A 21,049-nucleotide genomic window follows, 5' to 3' on the forward strand; every position below is an offset into this window, starting at 1 on the left:
AGATTGTGGTTAAAGTCATGGGATAAGTGTGTACAGTTTTGAAAACTGTGTTCAAGCTATGAAAAACGAACTAGAGTTTGGTCCACATGAACTGCTGCTCTGCAGACTGTAGTTAAAGTTTTGCACATGTGACTCCAGTTGTGCCCACTGTCGTTTAGCAATCGAAAAAAACTAATATGAAAAAATAATTTTTTTAAATGAAATATATATTTTGGAAAACATGTTTTACTCTAAAACTGTGTGAAAATCAAAGCTAAATAAGTTAACTTCCCATTAATTTCCAGTGCTGACATTTATGACTGTGAAGAGTACAAGTGTATCTATTTTTGTCAGGACCATTCAACCTCTTCGAATCAGGTTATTGCTTATTTGTGTGTGTGTGTGTGTTGCAAAATCATAAGTTGCAAAACCTTTACCAAGTTTCGTACTATTCCAATAAATCTAAAACATTACATTTTCTGGTAAAAAATTAGTGAATATCACCAGAGGGTTAAACATATATTTATAACATACAGCATAACATATAGTTTTAGTTAGCTTTATAGTTCTGTTTCAGTTGGTCACTTTCGATGTCACATCGATGACCATCGAATTGAGAAGCTGGCCAGAGAGACCAATCTACTTTGAGTGTATACTAAACGAGCCAATGGACATTGGCATGTGATAATTGCATAAAGCTGCCGCTCATCAAAGCACGAACATAAATGGGCACTAGGTGAAATGCATATTCAACTTTTCGCTTCAGAGCTGGGTGGGTGTAATTATTCTGCTTACCAACAAGCTTCAGTGTCTGAGAAGTCTCTGAGAGAAAGCCTCTGTGCACGAGTTATGGTGCTGCAGTGGGTAGTTGGATTCTTCATTGAGGGGGTGCACACTACATACTGCATCACCCCCTGTAGCTGGATTTGGTCGAACAGACAGCACTCCTCACAGAGTAACATGCTCAATCGGTGTTGAACTGCTTGAATTGCCACTCAAACTATTTCCGAGGCTACTGGGGCATATGGCAGCTGCTTTATATCAACTTTATATCAACTTTTCAACTTTATATGAGCCTGCTTCAGCACTGGCTCCATGGCCCGAGTTCCAAGAGGGGCGTGGCAACATGGCACTCATCCAGTGCAAATCACACCGGCCTGCCACCAAACTTTCAACTCGTGGTCAGACCTTGTGTTCCTTTGGGCAGGAGTGCCCCTAGACCAAGTGTACAAGCATACTGTGGTACACACAAATGAACTGTGTTCCCCGGATGTTCCAGCTGATTTGGAGACGTTTCAGAGCCGCTCAGGTAGGCTTGTTGCCTCTCCAGAAACCTCTCACTGCCAGCTGTTTAATTCCCTGACCGAGGGAACACTCAACACGGATGCTCTGGCATACAGCTAGCCTGAAACACAAGAAGCCTGCGCAAATATGCATTCCCCCCAGTGAGCCTCCTTGCACAGACTCTGTGCAAAGTCAGGGAGGATGAGGAGTAGGTCCTGTCAGTGGTGCCTTATTGGCCCAACCGGACCTGGTTCCCAGGATTGATACTCCTCATGGCAGCCCCTCCCTGGCAGATTCCTTTGAGAAAAGATTTCGTGCAGATTCATCAGAGACAGGGCACCCTATGGCATCTGCGTCCAGACATCTGCAAACTCCATGTTTGGTGCCTGGATGGGACACGGAGGTCCTAGGTGACCTACCCCAGGAGTTAGTGGACACCATCACTTAGGCATGGGCATCATCTACAAGACATGCTCACACCTTGAAGTGGAACCTGTTCATCAAGTGGTGTTCTTTTCACTGAGAGGACCACCAAAGGAGCTCGATCAGAGCCATGCTTTCCTTTCTGCAGCAAGGGTTGGATCCCTCCACCCTTAAAGTTTATGTTGCTGCGATATCTGCCCACCACGACCCTGTGGATGGTAAGACAGTTGGGAAGCTTGACCTAGTTGCCAGGTTCCTCGGGGGATGAATCCTCCTCCACCGCCTTCAATACCCTCTTCGAACCTGAGTCTGGTGCTCAGAGCACTTCAGCAGGTCTCATCTGAGTTCTTGCAATCAGTCGAGCTTAAGTTTCTGTCAGTGAAAACTCTGCTCCAGGTTGCTTTGGCTTCCATCGAGAGCGTAGGGGACCCGCACGCATTTTCAGCCAACGAATCATGCCTAGAGTTTGGGCCAGCTGAATCCCATATATATCTGAGACCTTGGCCCGGCTGTGTACCCAAGGTTCCTACCACTCCTTTCAGGGATCAGGTAGTGAACCTGTAAGCACTGCTCCTGGAGGAGGTAGACCCAGCCCTAGTTTTGCTCTGTCTTGTCCGTGGTTTAAGACTGTACAGGGGCTGGACACAAAGCATCAGGACCTCAGAGCAGCGCATTGTCTGTTGTGGAGGACAGCAGAAGGGGAAGCTGTCTCCAAGCAGAGAACTGCCCACTGGATAGTGGACGCCAATGCTTTGTGGGGTGACCCCCAACACATTCACTAGGTTCTATAGTCTTTGTGTTCAGCCAGTATCCTCTGGAGTTCTCACCTCAAACTGCTGGGCAAACTCTTATTAGCTCCGCCATCACCCTCGCCCAGCCAGATGTGGAAGAGCATTTGGCACCAGGCCTACACTTTATTTACAGCCGTATCACCCTGCAGCACATCACTGGTTGCCCACTGAAGCTAAGCAGAGTTGTGCTTGGTTAGTATCTGGATGGGAGACCTCCTTGGAAAACTAGGTTGCTGCTGTAAGAGGTGTTAGTGAGGCCTCACTCTGTGATCTGTGTGGGTACTAACAAATTCCCTCAGCAGGCCCTTGTAAATCATTAGCCTCTTAATAATCCCCATCCACTGAATTGGCTCTATTACTCTCTCCTCTCTTTCTGTAGCTGGTGTGTGATTTCCCAGGCAGTCACATTCTGCCTTCCCTGTACAGAAGTTTGAACCACCTTAACATCTTCCATATGAAGAGAGGCCCTAAGGGGTTATCCCATATGTGTAAGTGCCAACTACAACCCACCCTCAGGGAGGATGTGGCTTCCACAACGTTCCCTTTTCCACTGGTAAGGGCAAGTTTTCCCAGTGTAATCAAACTCATACTGAGTGGGTCATACACAAACAGCAGTGATTGGCCTTCCTCGCATAAGCCCTGTCCCATATTCTAATTAGGGATACAGGAGACTTGTACTGACACTGGAATGGGCAGCATCCACGGTGCTTCATTGTCATCGACGTGAGACGTCATCAATGTGACGTCTCCGTTCCCTCCTTCAGAGAACGAGGGTTATGTAACTGAGACATTATTGTTCTTTGTATGAAAGTGCCATAACTTTTTTCTTTTTAATTTCCTTTTCTCTTCTGAATGCTGAAATTATTTTTTGTGGTAATCAACATTGTGCCACAAGTGCTGTTGACTTGTACTGAACCCAGAATATTCCTTTAAGATCTTGAGATGGACAACTGAGCCTCTGTAGTCTAACCACAATATTACCATCGACTTAATTTTTTTCCTTTTGCAAAAAAAGCAGCATGAAAGAACATTGCCAGAGCTATTTACCCATGATCAGACGGTCAGTCCCAAGATAGTCTCTTACAATTATAAGCTCAACAAGACCACATGTCTGGTATCAGTGCACTAATTTGTCATCTTCTTCATTTCTGTAAAGAAGGCGTGACACAGGACAGCTCGGAGGGGATTTAAAAACATTGCCTGACAAGCAAAGTCATTTTGTCATCAAAGTTTGTCTTCATCTGCCACCTCAAAGTGAACAAACAGTGAGAGAGAGCCATTATTTATTCAGAAGGCTTTAGGTGTAAAACTAGCTTGAGCTGTTTTATATTTTAAGGCATGCTGCTTTGATTTTTTAGAGCTGTACGTCTTCCCTAACTGATGGCTCAGTGCCGGATTATAAAACAAATTTTACAACTATACAAAAGTAATTTTACAGCAAACTTGTTCCTGTGAGTAATCTTTCATGTTTCTTGCACTAAACAAACTTTTTTTTTTATTCATTTTTATTCATTCAGTTTTATTCATGCTTGTTATGTCAATTTGTTTTTCAAATTTTGTGGTCATAGACAGTTCATTTAATTTTGACAAAGACAGATCTTTTTTTACCCAAAGATATGCAATCATAAAATTTTGATTATAGCTAGAATCATGAAACTACATTTGTGTGGTATCTCTTTTTCAGTTGTCTCTCTAAATAATAGCAGCTTCTGTCTATCATTTAGCATTCTTATTAACTCTTTATCTTATGTGTTTAAACTTTCATAATATTTTATTGCACATGTAATCAAATAAGTATTAGTGAGAAAGTGTGATGAGGCATGTTCTTCCATGTGAGCAATGAAAAATGTTTTGAGGATAAGAAGGCTATGAGTATATGTGCAGTAGATAATTAATTCAGTTTTCCAATTAAAGTTCTCAGTGGGAGTTTTTCCCCTCAGGGATTTACAAGCTTTAAATGAAGTAGGTAGTGAAGTGTAACTAAATCTGATGGAAAGGTTGACGTATTTTACAAGTGAGAGCACTGAAAAAATATCTGATAACATTTTATTGGCAATACCACAACACTTTAACTTAATTGTTAAAAAAAGATTAATGGAGTAAATGATTGTAAAAAATTAGGAGTTTTAAAAAAAGATTTAAATTCTGTTTCTATTGCATCTGAAATGATGATGGTTTTTGTAATTCTATAGCTGTTTTTATTTTAAACGCTTCCTTTTTTCACTTCTTTTGCAATGAAAGTGATGTATGGCCAAGTATGGTGTGCCAGACTGCTGTGGCACCCAAGGAGCAGTTGAGGGTACAGTCCCTTGCTCAATGGTCTCACCTGAGTCATAGTATTGAGGTGGAAGAGAGCACTGGTCATTCACTCCCCACCGCACAATTCCTGCTGGACCTGAGACTCAAACCCACAACCTTCGGGTTACAAGTCTAACTCTATCCAATAGGCCAAGACTGTGAATGCATCACATTTATATTCTGGAGGCCTAGAAAGAGTGACCCAATTTTCTAGGTCATGCAGCATCTTAATACTGACTGACATGTGGTGCCTGGAATTCTGTGTCACTTGTTGTTCACAGTATTATGATCTGAAATGTTTCATATGTGAATTGTGCGGCTGATTGATCAGCAGATCAGCACAGTGCTCAAACAACAGATTTTTGGCACAAACGCTAAAACTAAACTTTTTGAAACTGGAATAATACTACAAAAAGAAGACTTTGCCTCCCACTGCCAGCAGCTTACATTCCGGAGACGGGAAAACAACTGCCTACATTCAAACAGAAGAGAGAAAAAATGCCTCCTGTTGGATCTACTTGTTGCATGAACTGCTGCAAACTTCTACAAAGGATTGTGATTCTTGAAACAAAGTTATTTGCTGGACTTCCAAAACAGACGGAACACTTAGCAGACCGTCGTCATGGACCCAACAGAATCTCAACAGTTTATACCAAGTGTAGAGGAACAAGCCGAAACTGATCGCCACACTAATCGATGGCACAAACAGGGAGCGAGACCCAAAGAAACACGAGACATCAGATTGTCACGAGTTTCTCGTATTGCTGCCGTAGCTTCCTCTACCCCAGATTCGAGTATGACAAGGCTTGTGAATACTGGCATTCAGCCACCCCCTATACATCTTGAGAACAGATTTGAAGCATTCAGTGAACTCTTTGAAACACTTCGAAGACTCAAAGTTCAGTCGTTCATCAGTGGACCACTCCCAGCAAGGGGAACAAATATGTTTTCACGGTTGCTTGGGCTGAACACATGGCTACAAAGAATTTCATTGACAACTTCAATCTTTTCTGGGGCCATAGACAATTGTTTAAACCGGATGGCCTCCACCCAAACAAACTTGGTGCTAGAGTGTTTAAGGACAATATCTACTTTTCCCTCCGTCATCCTTCAGCAGAGTGTGTCAATCCATTCAGCACACACACACCGGGTCTGAGTCAACATGTGGTTGACATATCCCACAAGGACACTGATAACACCATGCAGCCAAAACAAGCACTGCTAGACACTATCCCGGCTGAGCCCTGCCCACAGAGCTCCTCACAGACTGACTGTGATGTATCAAAACAGCTACAAGATTCAGCACCCAGGGATGACTTTCTGGAAAACAGCCAGGGAAGCCAGGACAACATATCACAGCCACCGGAAACACCAGAGACACAGCCCATCTCACCAGACACATTATCCCTTTCTCCAGCATCTCCACTTCTGTGCTTTTCACAGAAAATGGAGGAATTGGTGTATGCTGGGACTAAACTCTCTCACTCATTTGCTGCAAGCCCGCAGATATCAACAAAAAAACGGCGGGCCCCACAACCACCAAAGCCTGTGGTCCCTGCTCCTGCGAGAGCTCTTCGACCACTGCCTCAACGCCAGGACCCAAACCCTCTTTCTGCTGAAGGTGAACCAAAAACAACTGATAGCAGCTCTCAGTGATATGTGTCGGGTCCCCGCTAAAATAACAGCAACATTCACAAATGCCTACAGAACAAGCGGGAACCCAGTCTGCCTGTAGCTTTCTCTATTTCAGTTTTATCACGTGATAGAAAGTCTAAGGCCATCTCAAGCCGAAGGCCAAACTCATCTAATCTGCGGCCTATTATGCATCAAACTAAGATTGATGTAAAGGCACAAAGCACAGCCATCAAGTTAGCATCTTTAAACATTCGCTCACTAAAAAATAAATCATTTCTAATCAATGACTTTATAACCACAAACAATCTGGATTTTATGTTTCTAAACGAAACATGGCTTGAAGACAGCTGCAATGCAACAGTCCTCAATGAAGCAGCCCCTCTTAACTTCACTTACATGAGTGTCTGCAGGATTGTTAGGAGAGGTGGGGGTGTAGCTGCTCTATTTAAAGATGTCTATCAATGCAAGCAAGTGTCATTTGGTCAGTACTTGTCTTTTGAATATCTAGGGATTGTGCTGAAAGGTGCTCCACACATTCTGTTTATTATTATTTACAGGCCTCCAAAATACTCTCCAGCCTTTGTTGAAGAGGTCACAGAAATGTTATCAATGATTTCCTTAGAGTTTGACTGTTTTGCTATTGCATGGGATTTTAATATTCACATAGATAATGCAGAAAACAAAACTACAAAAGAAATGATAACGGTTCTAAACACTTTTGACTTGACTCAGCATGTGCATGGACCCACACACAAAGGTGGACACACTCTAGACTTAATCATCAGTAGGGGTCTAAACATTTCATCCATTGTTATTAAGGACATAGCGCTATCTGATCACTTCTGTATTTTCTTTGATATTTTGATGTCTGCTACAACTGAATCTAGATCGGTCTCTGTCAGAAGGAGATGCATTAACGAGAGCACAAGTGTACTATTTATGGAGGCTATATCTTTAACACCAAGCATTTCTGCAGACTCTGTTGATACTCTCCTTGATTCCTTTAACTCAAAAGTTAAGAATGTTATTGATGATATTGCTGCAATAATAGTCAGTAAGAAAACAAACAGACAGAAATCAGTTTTGTAGAAGATCAACAGCAGTTCAGACTATGGAAAGACAATGCAGAAAAGCAGAGCGGATGTGGCGGAAGACAAAACTTGAAATTCACTATAGCATCTATAAAGACTGCCTTCATGCTTTTAATGTGAAACTAGCCACAGCTAGACAGAATTTATTCTCAAACCTTATAAACAGTAACTTAAAGGGTTAGTTCACCCAGATAGCAAATTTATGTAATTAATAACTTACCCTGATGTTGTTTCAAACCCGTAAAACCTCCGTTTATCTTTGGAACACAGTTTAAGATATTTTAGATTTAGTCAGAGAGCTCTCAGTCCCTCCATTGAAGCTGTGTGTACGGTATACTGTCCATGTCCAGAAAGGTAAGAAAAACATCATCAAAGTAGTCCATGTGACATCAGAGGGTCGGTAAGAATTTTTTGAAGCATCGAAAATACATTTTGGTCCAAAAATAGTAAAAAAAACAAACAAAAAAAAAACAAACAAAAAAAAAGACGACTTTATTCAGCATTGTCTTCTCTTCCATGTCTGTTGTGAGAGAGAGTTCAAAACAAAGCAGCTGGATATCTGTTTCGCGAACGAATCATTCAGTTCACCAAATCGAACTGAATCGTTTTAAACGGTTTGCATCTCTAATACGCATTAATCCACAAATGACTTAAGCTGTTAACTTTTTTTATGTGGCTGACACTCCCTCTGAGTTCAAACAAACCAATATCCCAGAGTAATGCATGCACTCAAACAGTACACTGACTGAACTGCTGTGAAGAGAGAACTGAAGATGAACACCGAGCCGAGCCAGATAGCGAACAAAAGACTAACTGACCCTCTGATGTCACATGGACTACTTTGATGATGTTTTTCTTACCTTTCTGGACATGGACAGTATACCGTACACACAGCTTCAATGGCGGGACTGAGAGCTCTCTGACTAAATCTAAAATATCTTAAACTGTGTTCCAAAGATAAACTGAGGTCTTACGGGTTTGAAACAACATGAGGGTAAGTTATTAATTACATAAATTTGCTATCTGGGTAAACTAACCCTTTAAATAACACTCGTACTGTTTTTGCCAATGTTGAGAGACTGACAAACCCCCCAAGTCAGATTCCCAGTGAAATGCTCTTAGACAGCAAATGCAATGAGTTTGCATCCTTCTTTTCTGAGAAGATCATCAATATTAGGAAGGCGATTAGCACATCCTCAGGTAATGCAGAGGTCAGACATATTATGCCACAATATCAAAAAGATATTATGTCTATTTTTGAAGAAATTGATAGCAAAATTCTGGAAGACATAGTGCAGCACCTAAAATCGTCAACCTGCTATCTCGACACACTTCCAACATCTTTTTTCAAAAGTGTGCTTAACTGCTTAGAAGCACTTCTTTCTGGGACATTTCCAAACTCCTTAAAAACTGCAGTTGTTAAGCCCCTCCTGAAAAAGAGCAATCTTGATAACACCATTCTGAGCAATTTTAGACCAATATCTTATCTTCCTTTTATAGGCAAAATTATAGAAAAGGTAGTTTTTAATCAGCTGAACAAATACTTAAACTCAAATGGATACCTGGACATTTTTCAATCTGGTTTTCGACCGCATCACAGCACAGAGACAGCACTCATTAAGATAATAAATGATATTCGCTTAAATTGTGACTCTGGCAAAATATCGGTGCTGGTATTGCTAGATCTCAGTGCTGCATTTGACACTGTCGATCATAACATACTACTAGAGAGACTGGAAAACTGGGTCGGGCTTTCTGGGATGGTACTCAAATGGTTCAGGTCATACTTAGAAGGGAGAGGCTATTATGTGAGTACAGGAGAGCATAAGTCTAAGTGGATGTCCATTACATGCGGAGTCCCACAAGGGTCAATTCTTGCACCGCTCTTGTTTAGCCTGTATATGCTCCCACTAAGTCAAATAATGAGAAAGAACCAAATTGCCTATCACAGCTATGCTGATGATACCCAGATTTACCTAGCCAAATGACTACAGCCCCATTGACTCCCTCTGCCAATGCATTGAAGAAATTAATAGTTGGATGTGCCAGAACTTTCTTCAGTTAAACAAGGAAAAAACTGAAGTCATTGCATTTGGAAACAAAGATGAAGTGTTCAAGGTGAATGCATACCTTGACTCTAGGGGTCAAACAACTAAAAATCAAGTCAGGAATCTTGGTGTGATTCTGGAGATTGACCTTAGTTTCAGTAGTCATGTCAAATCAGTAACTAAATCAGCATACTATCATTCAAAAAACATTGCAAGAATTAGATGTTTTGTTTCAAGTCAAGACTTGGAGAAACTAGTTCATGCCTTCATCACCAGCAGGGTTGACTATTGTAATGGGCTCCTCACCGGCCTTCCCAAAAAGACCATTAGACAGCTGCAGCTCATCCAAAACGCTGCTGCCAGGATTCTGACTAGAACCAGAAAATCTGAGCATATCACACCAGTCCTAAGGTCCTTACACTGGCTTCCAGTTACATTTAGGATTGATTTTAAAGTACTTTTACTCGTATATAAGTCACTAAATGACTTAGGACCGAAATATATTTCAGATATGCTCACAGAATATAAACCTAACGGAGCACTCAGATCATTAGGATCGAGTCAGTTAGAAATACCAAGGGTTCACACAAAACAAGGGGAGTCCACCTTTAGTTACTATGCCGCCTGCAGTTGGAATCAGCTTCCAGAAGAGATCAGATGTGCTAAAACACTAGTAACATTTAAATCTAGACTTAAAACTCATCTGTTTAGCTGTGCATTTATTGAATGAGCACTGTGCAATGTCCGAACTGATTGCACTATATTTTCACAGTTTTTTTATTTTATTTCATGTAAAATCATTTTCTAACTGTTTTAAATTCATTTTAAATAAGTAAATTTTTTAAATAAGTAAAGTTTTAAAATTGCTTGTTTTATTCTTGTTATTATTTTTCTTCATTATTATTTTACTTTCTTTTATGTAAAGCACTTTGAATTAACATAAATAAATATAAATAAACTTGCCTTGCCTGCCTTGCCTTTCATGAAGTAAGTCACATGTCCCAATGTTTTGATCAATTAATTGGTTGAGGGAATGATTTAATCACTCACTCATAAAGAGTTTTTTTTCTTTGCAACAAATGAGTACATGAAATTAACAGAATTTAATGCTTTTTTTTCCGTTTAAGTAAGAGGTTAAGTGCATCACCCGAGTATTCAAAGTGCACATTTTAGGGGTGTATTTTTTGCATAAGTATGCGAATTGGGACTTTATAACAATTGCGAAGTAATTATTCAAAGGAAATACCTACTCAGACAGTACACAATTTTTATATAACCAATGTTGCTACTTACTCATGTTACAATGTAGCCTGCAGAAAGAGTCCATGAATATCCTATTAGTTTATTTTTAGAATAAGGATTAGTTTATTTCTAGAATTTCCGTTTGCGGCTCAAGCCCCTACCCCTTTAATCGCCAACACTAAAGTGCCCTTGTGGTCCTGTCTGTGTGCCCCCAGATTGGAATTTTGACTGCAACTGTGCCCTAGCAACATGGCTTAGACCCTGCCCCTCCGGAGGTCTGTGCACGTCTGGGTAGAAAAACCAACTCAGTGTTTACAAAGCAAACATGCAAAGAAAGTCAAACAACCTTTACAAAAAACATAAAACAGCGATGCTGGACAATTCTGAAGTTGGAGGAGAAAAATTATATAGTGTTTTTTGCCCTACCCTTCCTTTTTGAAATGAAGTTAACTACTAAACACGCATGACCTTTCCAATGTGATTATGCAATGTGTGAAGTCGCAGACACACATCGCAGAGCTAGTGCAAGATGAGCATTTTTTTTTTTTATGTTTCATCTCACAATTCTGACTTTTTTCCTACATTTCCAAGAAAGAAAAATCACAATTGTGAGAAAAGGTCTGAACTGTAAAAAGTCACAATTCATTTGTAAAAAAATTTATCTCAGTCCTTACAATTCTTGCTTTTTTCTCTAAATTGTGAGTTTACATAAAGTGATGTCATCTTTATCCCTAGAAAGTGGCTTGTGTAAGGATTAATGTTCCATTCACTGGGAAGAGATAACTTTCATCTAAGAATTATTAATGCCCCTGATGACTATATTTAGCTATTTATGTATTTGTTGGTTTGCTTTTTTACCCTCAGCCAGTCCTGCCGCACTTTGTTAGTCATTTGATACATAATTCATTTATGCAACATGTATATGTGTTGAAGCAAGTCAATTGAATTTTCTGGCTCAAGGACAAAGGCTCAGCAGACTTTCTTCTGTGCTGAATCCAGGCAAATTCATTTCAGTGATGGCAGTAAGAGTAAATAAACAGATGGATCTTGTGGTGATCGTGAGTGGAGTAGAAACAAAAGGAGAAGGGCCTTCACAGTTGGTTTGCGAGTGAAGAGAAGTTGTCAAGGGTGTTGTATAGGGCTCTTATGTGCAATGACTTTCTGTATATTTTATCAAAAATCCAAGCCAACTTCCTGTTAATGCCCCCAAAAGGAACATTTGGACCCTGGCCCAGTTTCTAAAACACAAACAAAGCGAAAATAAATAAACAGGGTTACATGTAGTTCAAGTATGCTGGAATGCTATGGAGTCAGGATTGCATACACTTAAGAATTGAAAACCTAGAAGTGACACTTCCTGAAATGCAGAGATGCTGACCTGCCACTACAAGATTGCTCCAAAGAGACTTATGCAATAACTGTAAATTGCTTTAGATCTGCTAAATTACAAAGATCAGTAATTAACAGTAGAAAACAGGTATTCAAAGATGTTGTAAATAGTTTAAATTCATTAAAAAAATGTAATTTAATAATCAATTATAATTAATTTAAACACATTTTCCTTTAAATTAGTTTAAAAATGCATGTATTTGAATATTAATTTGCATGTTTGATTTAAACATGTTGGCACTTGAAATGATGATATCATGATTTTTTTTAACTATCTTTCTTTTCGTTATTCTTCCACAATTCCCGTGAAAACCTCTAGAGATCTCTTAAATGTTGTCACTTTATCTTTTGCAGTGTGCTTGTGTCATTTTTATTAAGTGACAGCAACAAGACCCACTTTCACAAGATTAAAAGGGATCCATAGCAAATATTGTTTTTTATGCTCTGTATCATTTTTGTGCTCGACTTTACTGGCAGAGATGGATAAAGAAAAGAGAAATGGTGCATTTGCTAAGATAACTGTCTTCTTGTTTTAAAATGATTTTATCTTTTCATTGTAAATTCAAATTTATGATTAACATTATTGTTGCATTTATTTGTAAAATCTGGCTTCGTGAAAAATCTTCCATTCATCTTTTGTACTGAGAGGATCTCATTCTGATCTTATTAAACAGTTTACTATGCTCAGGGATTGAAGATTAAGTGTATATAATGCAAAGAGAAGAACAGAATATATGACTTGCAGATTTAGCACATTTTTAGGAGGGGTAATTTCCATTCCAAAGGCCTTGAAGCATTTTAATGAAGCCTGGGTGAATTGAATTAGACCTGATCTATGAGGTAATGACAGCATCCATATGTTACATCTTGTTTTATGCAGCACATTCTTCAACTCCAAGTGTCATTTACAAACATTTAGTGTTTATGGTGTGTGTGATGGAATGGGATGGAATGGTCTACGTCAAACCAACCATGACTTTTCATTCACATGGAGTCTTTCAATACAATACAAATCTTAAAATGACCTCATGAAATATGCAGGATAGATTCTCTATTGAAGCTTCAAACTTCTTGATGGAAGCTTGACCTAAATGTGGTGAATCAATAACTGTGTAGTCAATTGAAACATTTATTGTTTAATTTATCTTAAAATACAATTTTTTGAGGAACTTTTGCAAAATCTAAAGAACTCTTTCCCTCGCTAAAGAACCTTTAGTGCAAGGTTCTTCATGGAACCATCAATGCCAATAAAAGAACTTTTATTTTTAAGAGCATCGTTCTGTAGTCAACATTCATATGAAGAATAGGTTTATCTTTTCCCATCTGCAGTAGTAGCAAGCACTTCAATGCCATCTCAAGGTCATTTGTGATGCTGCTGTTGAACTGATTTCTTCATGCCAACATGGCTTCAATTGCCAATTAAACAGATAAAAGCTAAATATTTAATGCATTTGTGTCGCTTCCTTATAGGTTCTCAGAGGACCAGATACATTTCAAATAAACTTCAAGTGAGAAAATAACTAAAGTAATTATCAATGACATTCATTCACGCTTCTGTTATCTTTTCCTTTTTTTTGTCACAAACTATTAAGCAGTGCATGTTTACCCTTTGAGACTGTGTTAATGGTCTTATTTTTAATTAGTAAGAATACACCATAATTGAAAATGCATGATCACTACACCTTTGGGCAATGCAGCCACAGGCTATTGAGAATAAAAGAAGGATAATGAAGTAATTCTGCCACTTTTGAAAGAAAGAAAATACAACATAAAATTCTCACTTTGCTAAATCAATCTTTCAGGATTAAAAATGAGGTAGTTTGTGTCCGACAGGCAGCCACTGTGTCATCAAGACCTTGCAGTGTTCAACAGGTAGAATATATATATACATATATATACACGAGTCCGTAATGAACCGCACAATGGTCAACATCATCAGTTCGACATTGTTTCTGTTTTTTGTTTTTTGCTTCTGAATGCCATTTAGCAGAAGAACTGCCATTTTTCAACCAAAGCATGCTCATTATATGAAATTGCAGGGAGTTGGCTGCCCTGTACTTTTCAAACAGTGAACTATCTTCTCTGAATGATTGTGATAAAAATTGGATGCTATGAGTAAAGTGGTCTATCCTCCATGTCATTTATACTGTACATAAAGGTGCAAGAACATGTTGAACACGTTCCTCCAGCTTTCACACAGTAAGCCCTATAGATTTAGGAGTAATGTAACCTGACTCCAAGATATCAAAATTAACATGTGGTTTAAAATGTGTGATTATTTTGATGAAGGTATAATGAATAAAAATGATCACAAAATGATGTCAACTCTCTCTGACACCTGGTCTCAACTTGTCAGCATAACAACTTACACCAAATAAATACTGAAATAGTATACCAAATTTGCAAAAAAAAAACAAACAAACAAAAAAAACAAAAAACAAAGTTAGACACTCGTCTATGTGTTCATTCTGTCAAATTACAAACCTCAGTAAATAAACACAGCAGAAATGTGGGCATTTTGTCTCTGTCTGCTAATAGTGATACATTACTGATCTATTTTTAACTCCACCCTACACCACTCTCTCTGACACACCTGCTAGATCTCTGAAGGAGGGAAACATTCTGGAGCAGATCGGCTGTACTCCAGCCGTTCAATGGCTGCAGGGCAGCGCGCCCATCTCAGACGTTATCGGCACAATAGATTTATTGCGACATAAAAGATTGGGTTTTTTTTTAGCGTGTTTCCGCAAGACACACACAAGTGAAGGGGGACTCCATTTTTAAGACGCTATAAATCTGCCCGGGTGCATTCGGCAAGGACTTTAAATGCAACACACCCTCGGGTGCGCGGCGGAGAACGCCTGTTACGCACGATGCGAGCGCGAGACGGGGGCATTTCCGAGCACATCTATTAAATGGTTGAACTTTAAAATATACGACAGTGGCTTTTGGAATGAGCAGTTCACCTGATGGATCTTCAAAAAACTCTGCCGCGGTGGCAATGGGGCTGCCACATGCCAACGCGACCGAGAGGAGATAACTGGGGCAACTGAAAATGTCACTGTTTTTCTTCTGAATTAGTCTGTACAGCATACTACATATGAGACCAACGACAACCGTAACTCCAACCGAGAACATTTCACAACACTGGCTTTATAAACGCCCTGAGACTTTGCGAATTAAGAAACAGAGTCTTTGAGGAGGTGAGTGCAATTCATAGGATGTCTACATGCCTAGATGCAGGTGTAAGGCGAATAAAAACGGGGTTATATGATGGCACCTGTTGTGAAAGCAATAGGGTCCAATAAACAGCGTAGAGGGATATTCAAGGGACGATCTTTGGCATTTTTTTCTCAAGGAATTCTGCATCAAAAAAGTTAGTTTGGTAATAAATACTCTAATAATGTAAATTTGGACAATTCACTTGAATCTTAGTTTGCTTTTTTGGCAGTAAATATAAAACTTTAGTAGTACACGGCTTTCTGGTCAATCACGAAATAGCAATAAAATATTTACGAATCTGATCGCTGTACCAGGAAACATTTGGATGCTTTATATTCGGTCTCGATAATACTGTATATATTGTCTTATGCATAATTAAACCTTATCTAATTAACGTCCACATTTAAATTTCGATAATAAAATATTGACAATAAAATGCCACCCAGTGATGCTTAACCTATTTAAATAGTGTTGGTGGCCGGGGCGTTCATTCACGGTAAGAGCAAGGTGATATTTGAAGGACTAGTGATGTATGGCACGAGTGAGTTATGGCTTGTCACTCCAGTCTCCAGGGGCGAGGGGACTGAAGGCTACAAGCCCGCACTCCGAGCTCTTCGCCTGGGCTGTCCGTGGAAACGCAAGCGGCAGGGATTTCGCTCGAGTTTTGCTGGGACGTCAGCGTAAAACGTTCTAATAGTCCAGATATTTTCTTCAATACTACCGATATTATAATAAACGATAATGGGTCCGGAAAAGCATGGGTTAGAATTGCTTTTGCCCAACGTGGATGTGTCCGGTCCGTGTCCAACTTACGGAGAAGAGGAAACGGAGCTGTGCGTCCAGAGTCACTCAGAGCCGTGGAGGTAACGGAGAGGCGTCTTGGGCTCACAGCATGTTGTTTTTAGGTTAACAGAGTTGAAAACTTGTAAAAAGGCCTTTAATGATTTTAAACAGGGGACGAAACCCCCCTTTGTTTTGTTCTTCATTATCAGAGGCAGTTTAGCTGTTATTGAGGGGAGTGCAGTGTTCTGTGCAGATCGTTTACTGGCACTGTGTGAGAGAGCTCTGTTCGTCTCTGGTGTCTTTGAATCATAATTGAGTGTCAGGGACTGATGCTTGATTTTTAGCTTTCACAGAGACCAGACAAACAAAAAGCTTTTTTAGCTGTAATAGCCTATTAGACATCTGTTGAAGGCTGGTGTTTAAGCTGATAAAGTTGCATTTATTTAGGCTTTTTATATGAAAAGTGACAATTCTCATTTTTGAATGTTTTGTCAAGTGAAAATATGCTTCATGTAGTAACCAAATATTTAGTGCATTTATGCAAAGCAAACATCTTTACTGTTTTAACAAGACATTCAGTTTCATTAACAGATTTGATTTTACTGGGCTGAACATATAGAAATTGCGGACAACACTTAACAATAGGGAACACATATTCACTATTAACGATTGTATGACTTTTCCCTCAGTAAACTCCTAAATTTGCTGCTTATTAATAGTAAGGTAGTTGTTAAGTTTAGGTGTGGGGTAGGATCAAGGGATCTAAAATATGGTCATGCAGAATAAGGCATTAATATGTGTGTTATAAGTACTAATAAACAGTCAATATGCTAGTAAAATGCATGTTAATAAGCAACTAGAAGCAAATAAATCCTTAAAATAAAGTGTTACCAAAAGAGCAAACTGGTAACAACTACACATTTCCACTTTTACATGATGTGCCACAATTGTCATGCAGTTGTCTTGGTTTGCTTTAGTTTATCTTTATGGTCTCTTGAAGCTGGTGTTTCAGCCCTAAACTTCACATGCACATTTTATATTGAAAAAGGTGACATTTAAACCAAAGTGGAAGGGTTGAACTGTGTTTTTGATGTGACTGTTATGAACACTCAGTGTTAAGTGTTTCACAGCATGCAAAGGGTCCCTGGAGCAGCTCTGACATTTCTCTGATGCAGCTTCACTCACGATGTCAGATTTTTTACTGCTTCTCTATCTCTTTCCTCATCTTTTTAAAGACAATTCATAAGATTAACATTTGAAGACTGGCATTATTTGTGGACTAAACATTCAGTTTTTGCATTTCAGTCAAAATCAGCTTCAGTTTGCAATTTCAGTCACCTTGTGAAGGACACATAATTCTGTCTCAGATGCCACTTGGGTGATTTTGTCTTTATTCAGTACCTTTGTTAGGCTTATTACCCTTTGTTTGACTGAATGTCTTCTATTGCTTTGGATGCAGCAGCAGTTGACCTTGTGAAGGTGCATCCTTGTTGTTGTGGCACATTATGTGTTTCTGTTTTGGTCTTTAATGAACTGGCTAACATGTAGTTGCAGCATCTGTAACCCAAATGGTAGTGAACCCTCTTTAAAAGGTCCTGGATCAGAGCCAGGAGCAGATGTGCAAAACCAAAAAGCCAAGATAGCATCTGCTACACATGATGTGTAAGAGCCTCACACCTCTTCCAGTACTGGGCGATGTGTTTGTCCCATGAGATCCTATGAGTCAGACTGGATAAAGGATGTCTGGGAAGAATCCATTAATATAGCATCATATGTTATTTATCATGCCAACAGTGGATGTCACTTCCTTTCAGTCTCCTGCTCTTTCTCTGAGCACACTAAGGGCTTAATGTGACTCCAGTTTCACTCAATATTTATTCACATCAGCATTTACACACTGCATGTGAATTAGATTTGGGGCAGATTGGTATGCATATAGGCTTTGGAATAGAATGTTTGTCAAGGTTACTCTGGCAACCTCAGCATAATGCACTTCAGAATCCGTTACCAAAGCAACAACATACAGTACAATTTGGCCCTGGTTATTTGTAATGTGCATGTCTTTTAGCAAGTAAATGCAGAGAAATGGAACAGTTTGAATGACCTTGTGTAGACTATTTTAAATGCATTGTGTTAAATTATATTTTTATTTATAAAGAGCTCCATCTACAGTACCGTTCAAAAGATTTTTTGAAAAAACATCTTTTTTTTTGCTCTTATGTTCTCCCTTGTTGCATTTTATTGATCAAAATGACAGAAAACAGTATTGTGAATTATTATTAGAATTAATTATCAAACTATTTAATTATTTTATAAATGTATATATTTATATTACATATTTTATTTATTTTATTTCAATATATTTAAAAATGGAATCAATTCCTATGATGACAAAGCTAAATTTGTAAAATATTCAAATGTTAATATATTTGAACATTTAATGCATTAACTACATTTTCAAAAATGTCTAATATTCAAGTATTATATCTTTATAACATTAATGATAAGAACAGTGCTTAACAGTTTTGTGGTAACTACATTTTCCAGTTTTTTTTGATGAATAGAATGTTCAAAAGAACACCATTTATTAGACTTTTTTTTCAAACAGTGTCAGTTTTGATGAATTTAATGCTGAATAAAAGTATTAATTACTGATCCCAAAAAATGTAACATTATAGTGTCAGTGTTGGGAAGGTTACTTTGGAAATGTAATAGGTTACAGATTACAAGTTACCCTGTTTAAAATGTAATAGTAGTGTAACTTTTTCAATTACTTTATTAAAGTAATGTAACTAATTACTTTTGAGTACTTTTTGATTACTTTTCTAAATTTGTAAAAAAATTAAATAATAAATGAAAGCATATACATCAACTTAAATACAGTTATCTAATAAGCATGTGACGTATTCTGTGTAATAAACTCCTGAAACATTGGTGTTTTTTGAACTGCTGTCTCTTTGTATATGATGATAGTTTTCTCAAAATAAGTAAAATGCACATGAAGTGACACAGAGCAGTTCTAGAAATTATGTTTATGTGCTCGTGTACTCCTATATTGAGGCGGCAGAGGTTGAAAACACTGCGAGCTTCAGTAGGCCTATGTGTAGTAAATGAAACCATGTCTTTGCCATTAATTTACAGGAGGGGCGGACTGGGAAAAAAATTCAGACTGGAAAATTCAAACTCATACAAACAAATTCATGGACAAAACTATTTTTTGTATGGACCTGACATAAAAAAGGTTTAAATCTTTAATTTGGGGACATGCAAAATAATTAAAAGTTCTCTCCTGAACTGCACCTTCACTTCCATTTTTCTGTTCAGTCTCTTTATTTTGCCCTGTTATCCATCTCTCTCATTACTTTAATACTCAATATTGAACAAAACTATACTTTACAATACAATACTCTACAATACTACAATATCTTTATAGAAAAATCCTAATACTGTACACGAGTCATGTTTTTCCCTTACAAAAAATTACCATGCTTTTATTAGCCTATATAAAAGTTAAATAACCTTGTTTTTTTTTTGTTTTTTTGCAAATGGATTTGTATTTATTTTTAAATAAATACATTTGTAAAATAATTTAAAATTTTTGGTGATCACAGTTAAACAATAGTAACCATTTTCTCTGGATTTATAGTTAAATATTAAAATGTTAATTTTCGTAAGGGTTGTGTTGTTGTCTGTCGTAGCTCCCCCTAAACCTATAAAAAAAATTGGATTTTTTTTTCCAATAAATTCCTACTGTAACATTACAACAGATAATAATGATGTCCTTTATATAGTATTTTGAGTGATGACTGATGAGCAACGTGCTGCTGCTTGATTAAATAAATAAAAAACAAAGACAAAAAAGCATCTTTACAGATGAAACTGACCTGAAACCCTGAACAGTATAGTTCTGCTTCTCTGCTCCAGCAGTACACTCTATTCTCTATTCTCTCTCTCTCTCTCTCTCTCTCTCTCTCTCTCTCTCATTGAATACTCTGAGTCTGATCCAAACCGTTTGGCGGAGGCACGGAGAGCGCGTGAGTCACGACTAACACTTCATGACTTATTAGAGATTTAATTATCAAATGGCGGATTCGCAAATGATCGCTTTAGTACATTCGGCAGGCAATTATACAATAATGATATTAAATAGTGGGGCAAAATCGGCTGCCAGGCCACCGGGAATTGTCCCGGTTCTCCCGGTGTCCAGTCCGTGCCTGATTTCCACAGACACGCAGAATGTGCAAGTCATATATTGCATTTTTGGGGCTTTATATTCACAGACACTAGTCCATGTCATGTTTTGATTCAAGTGTACTGACCTACTTTTGATTTAGTCATCCATAATGTGGCATATTCCGTCCACGGTAGGCATTCCGTTTTTATGACTGGATTCTACGAACCAGACTGTATTTCCGCATCCCAGAAATTATTAGGGCGGTACGTCTCAGAATAGTCAGTGCAATTTGGGAAAGAAATCAGTTAAATCTGTATGTGGATGTGTGTAAATATTCAAATGTAATCCCCTTTGTAATCGTAAAAAATTTCATAAGTAACTGTAATTTAATTACTCATTTTTTCTTAGTAACTGTAACTAATTACAGTTACTATAATTTTGTAATTAAATTACGTAACGCCGTTACATGTAACTAGTTACTCCCCAACACTGTATAGTGTTGATATCCAAAAGTGAACCAACCGACTTATCAATGGCTCTTTGAAATATTCATGTGTAGCTGCCCTTAACTGAACCCAGTATCAATCAAACTACACCCAAAGCTGCCTTCAGCTAAAGCCTCTGTTAATATCTATGGTAATTACAGTAGCACAGATCCCTGTTGTACAGCTAGGGATCGTCCTTGGTGAG

The 21,049-nt window shown here is 38.4% G+C and overlaps 1 protein-coding gene across 2 annotated transcripts in view; it reads left to right on the forward strand.

Annotated features, from left to right (window-relative positions):
- The first annotated feature begins 14,926 nt into the window (after positions 1 to 14,926).
- Positions 14,927 to 21,049, forward strand: part of caln2 (calneuron 2) — a 39,922-nt gene continuing 33,799 nt past the window's right edge. The window contains exon 1 of one of the 2 annotated variants that reach the window (XM_059526432.1): positions 14,927 to 15,383. Coding sequence is in view for 1 of the 2 variants with exons in the window: in XM_059526431.1 (XP_059382414.1) it covers positions 16,144 to 16,265 (122 nt within the window). In the remaining variant the exon portion in view is untranslated. Of the gene's footprint in view, positions 15,384 to 15,989; positions 16,266 to 21,049 lie in introns of those variants that run through there. The other variant, XM_059526431.1, reaches the window with a different exon arrangement.

Source organism: Carassius carassius, chromosome 36 (genome assembly GCF_963082965.1).
Source record: "Carassius carassius chromosome 36, fCarCar2.1, whole genome shotgun sequence".
NCBI classification, from domain to species: domain Eukaryota; kingdom Metazoa; phylum Chordata; class Actinopteri; order Cypriniformes; family Cyprinidae; genus Carassius; species Carassius carassius.